The sequence below is a fragment of the Puma concolor genome, chromosome E3 (genome assembly GCF_028749965.1).
Source record: "Puma concolor isolate L17-30 chromosome E3, mPumCon1.1.hap2, whole genome shotgun sequence".
Taxonomy (NCBI): domain Eukaryota; kingdom Metazoa; phylum Chordata; class Mammalia; order Carnivora; family Felidae; genus Puma; species Puma concolor.
Window position 1 is genome coordinate 17,614,999 of NC_141682.1, and position 4,248 is coordinate 17,619,246.

The 4,248-nt window shown below is 38.9% G+C and overlaps 1 protein-coding gene across 2 annotated transcripts; it reads right to left on the reverse strand.

Annotated features, from left to right (window-relative positions):
- Window positions 1–689: 689 nt before the first annotated feature.
- Window positions 690–1,681, reverse strand: AHSP (alpha hemoglobin stabilizing protein). 2 transcript variants are annotated; one of them, XM_025920128.2, is made up of 3 exons: window positions 1,530–1,681; window positions 1,282–1,360; window positions 690–1,059 (listed from the first exon to the last, which is right to left on the reverse strand). In XM_025920128.2, exons 2-3 carry the CDS (start codon window positions 1,354–1,356, stop codon window positions 856–858), a joined length of 279 nt encoding a protein of 92 aa, XP_025775913.1. In that variant the 5' UTR covers window positions 1,357–1,360; window positions 1,530–1,681; the 3' UTR covers window positions 690–855. The 2 variants fall into 2 exon arrangements, with proteins under 2 accessions (XP_025775913.1, XP_025775914.1); XM_025920129.2 differs by having other exon boundaries at window positions 1,282–1,356; window positions 1,530–1,630.
- Between the last annotated feature and the right edge of the window lie 2,567 nt (window positions 1,682–4,248).

Consider the following 4,248-nt stretch of genomic DNA (forward strand, 5'->3'; position numbering starts at 1 on the left):
TTCCCATGATCCCCTTGAACTCTAAATACTACAGGGAGGTATTCTGTGGTATTAGAGTCATGAGATCCTAGAACTTTTTCAAGCTAAGGTGCTATGGGCAAGGAATTGGAAAATTGAGATGGGTGGCCTCTTGATTCCACTGAGCCCGAGATGAATAAGTCATGGAGCACCTGGGTGGCTCAGTTAGTTAAGCTTCCCACTTCAGGTCATGATCTTGCTGTTTGTGAGTTTGAGCCCTGTTTCAGGCTCTGTGCTGATAGCTCAGAGCCTGGAGCCTGCTTTGGATTCTGTCTCCCTCTCTCTCTGTCCCTCCCCCTGCTCATGCTCTCTCTCTCACAAAAATAAATATTTAAAACAATTTTTTAAATGAATAAGTTGTCTTCCAACAATGTGTCTTTCAACAAGAATGACCACAGGACCACATTTCTGGAGAGCTTTTTCTTTACTTTTTCTTTTTTTTTTTTTTTTTGACGACCCTTGCCCCCTGCAACTTTTTCTTTAGTCTCTGCCTGCCTAGCCTTTCTTCAGGCTATTTTAGTACTACCCAGTGGTTACTTAAGGCTACTATCCTCTGCTCTAAGGAATTAAGTATCCAGGATCATATCTAGAAAGCAGAGCTAAAGGAAAAGGAACCAACTGCTTACACAAATCAGGGACGGACAACTGAAAAAGAACAGAATAGCCAGGAAGACCAGCAAACCAATTTAGTCTTTATTAAAGTGTCAGGGTAGGGTAACACCATGAAATGCCAGAGCCTGAGCATCTTTAAGAACACAGAGGAAGGATTTAAGGGCTTCTTATGGATGTAGGCCTGGGTTTCCAGGCTAGAGAGAAGGCAGTGGGTGATTCAGATGTTCACAAGGACTTCAGGAAGGCCCTATATTTGGCCAGGAAAGGGGCAGACAGAGTATTTAGCTCTTGCCGAAGTTCCTGTAGAGCCCTTTCCTGCTCTTGCTGCTCCCCCACCACCTGTGTCCTGTAATAGTTGATGTAGAAGTTCACCCAGTCATCCACTATAGTCACCATGGCTTCTTCAGGGATAGAAGGATTAGGAAAGACCTGCAGGATGAGGGGGTGGCAAGGGAGAATGTGTTCAGCAGTGCAATTCAGGAATAACTCACAAACTCTGACATCTTTCTGTCTCTGAATTGCATCCCCTGTTTCTAACTGTTCCCATTAACTGCACCATTACTCTCCCAGCTCCAAATTATCCTCCTTTGTCTGCCCACACCCACCCACAAAGAGTCAGGCCTGTTCTTTTGAAACAGTACCTGGGCTTACCTGCTGATCCAGCAGAATATTAAATTCCTTCATTCCTTTGGAAATGAGATCCTTATTGGCTTGAAGAAGGGCCATCTGCCTGGGTTAGAGAAAGAGACTGAATTTAAGTATGCTTTTTCCTCATTCCTGGGTAGTTCCCCGAATTCTCTCATCCCCCTTAAAGATATCTGGTGCCTTGCAGGACCACTTCTCCAACACTTTTCAAGTCTGCCCTGCTCTGAGATCACATTTGTCCCAGGTTGGCCCACCTTCAGGTCCAACAGTGCTATGTACGTCTCACCCACACTTTCCAGGGTATGTATGTCCCTCTCTGAGCTAAATGTAGACAAGGAGTCAAGTGTCAGCCTAAGAGGGAAACGCCCTGCATCTAGGTTCTGAAGGAGGGTGATAGGTCAATCAGGAGATGGGAAGGTGGGGAGAGGTTTCCCTGAAGTTAAAAGATAGCAAGGCCAAGAAAAGCAGATAAGTGAGGAGACCTAGAAAACCAAACGAGGACAGGTCCTTGTCATCTGCCCCACATCTTGGTATCCATGCTCCAAAATTAAAATTTAGGCCAACAAAACTAATATTAATTGACTCCCTGTTAACATGACAGACACCTTTTTTTCATTTTATTTTAATTCCAGTATAGTTAACATACAGTGTTATATTGGTTTCAGACCTATGATACAGTGATTCAACAATTCCATACATCACCCTGTGCTCATCATGACAAATGCATTCCTTAATCCCTATCACCCATTTTACCCATGTCCCCATCCACTTCCCCTCTGGTAACTTTTCTCTCTGCCCCCCTCCCTCTCTCTGTCTCTCTCTCTCTTCCTTGCTTGTTTTGTTTCTTAAATTCCTCTTATAAGCAAAATCATGCAGTGTTTGTCTTTCTCTGCCTGACTTACTTTGCTTAGTTCCACTTATATTCTCAAGCTCCATCCATGTTGTCACAAATGGGAAGATTGTATTCTTTTCTATAGCTGAATAAGATTCTAATATTTATATACTATATATACATAGGTATATACATATATGTGTGTGTGTGTGTGTATATATATATATATGCCACATCCATCTATTGATGGACACTTGGGCTGCTTCCATAATTTGGCAATTATAAATAATGCTGCTATAAAAATAGGGGTGCATGTATCCCTTTGAATTAGTGTTTTTCTATTTTGGGGATAATGAGATACTTTTAAATCATCACAACAATGTGATGGTAATTATTCTCCAATTCATTGATGATATATTAATAGCAGCTACATTAATCATTTGTGTCAGAAATGGTTTCAAGCATGTATTGAGGTATTTCTCCTTATAAAACATCCTATTAGACAGGGACTAATAGTAGTCACATTTTGCAGATGAACCACCTATAAGATGTGGGGAATTGTACTCTACAGGGCCGTGCTCCATAAGAATGGAGACACATCTGTCTTGTTCTCAACCATATCATCAAGTATTCAACAAAGCAGAAATGCTTTTCTTCTTTTTAAATATTTTCCTAATGTTTTCCATTTTCAGTAGATGTTTTTCAAATTTCAAAATCAGCACATGCTAATTGAAGTATTTTGAAACAATACAAAAATGTACACTGAAAAAGTTCGTAGTTTTGTTTCCTCCCCCCAACAAAGTAACCAGCATTAAAGATGTATTTATTTCCTGTCACATCTTTCTTCATTCAAAAACCAACATTTATAGGTACATATATATTCATAAAGGCTTTGCTGATTTACTTTTTTGTTTATAGTATGTTCTTAATTAACAGACAGCAAAATTGATTTCCCTTTGGTGTACAATTTATGACTTTTATTACATAGATTCATACTCTCACAATCAGGACACAGAACATTTCCATCACCACATAAAGCTCCTTCATGCTACCCTTTTGTAGTCACCCCCACTCCCCTCCCTAAACCTTGCCAACCACCGATCTGTTCTCCATCCCAACAATTTGGTGTTTGTGAGGATGACTTACAATGGAATTCCACAGTATGTAACCTTTGAATGTGGCTTCTTTCACCCAGAATAATGCCTTTAGCATTCAGGCAAATTGTTGCAAGTAGCAATAAGTTGTTCCTTCTCATTGCTGGGTATGCATCACATGGATGCACTATAGTTTGTTTATTCATTTACCCACTGAAGGACATATGGATTATTTGCATTTGGGGCAAGTATGAATAGAGCTGCTATAAATATTTTTATACGGATTTTTGTGTGAACATGTTTTCATTTATCTAGGGTAAAAAAATATTTGTTACCACTGAGGGAAATGATTGCAATACAACCTGGCTAGGAACACGTTTACAGAATTTATGACAAACTCTTATAGTTTGATAATGAAACAGTCTGGTTTTTTAAGTTGCCAAAAGACTAGAACAGATATTTCACAAAGAAGATACACAAATAGCCAATAAGCATATGAAAGGACATTCAACATTATTACTCAGCAGGGAAATACAAATTAGTGCTACAAAGTGATACCACTGCATGCCCACTACAATGACTAAAAATTTAAAAGCCAGATTAAGTGTTGGTGAGGATATGGGATGACTAGAATTGTCATACATTGCTAGTGGGAGTATAAATGTTACAACCACTTTGGAAAACAATTTGGCAATTTCTTATAAAGTTCAACATACACTTACCACATGACCCAGCAATTTCACTCCTAGGTGGAGTTCATGAGAAATGAACATACATGTCTATAAAAACACTTACATGCAAATGCAAATGTTCACAGCAGCTTTATTCATGAAAAAAAAAAAAAAAAGGAAACAACCCAAAAGTCCAATAACCACTGAATAGATATACAAATTGTGCTATATTCACACAATTAAATACTACTCAGCAATGAAAAGTAACAGATTAATGGTACTCATGACAAATGGATGAATCTAAGAATAATTCTGCTGAGCTAAAGAAGCCAGACATAAAAGATTATATACAGTATAATTCCATGTCTATGAAATT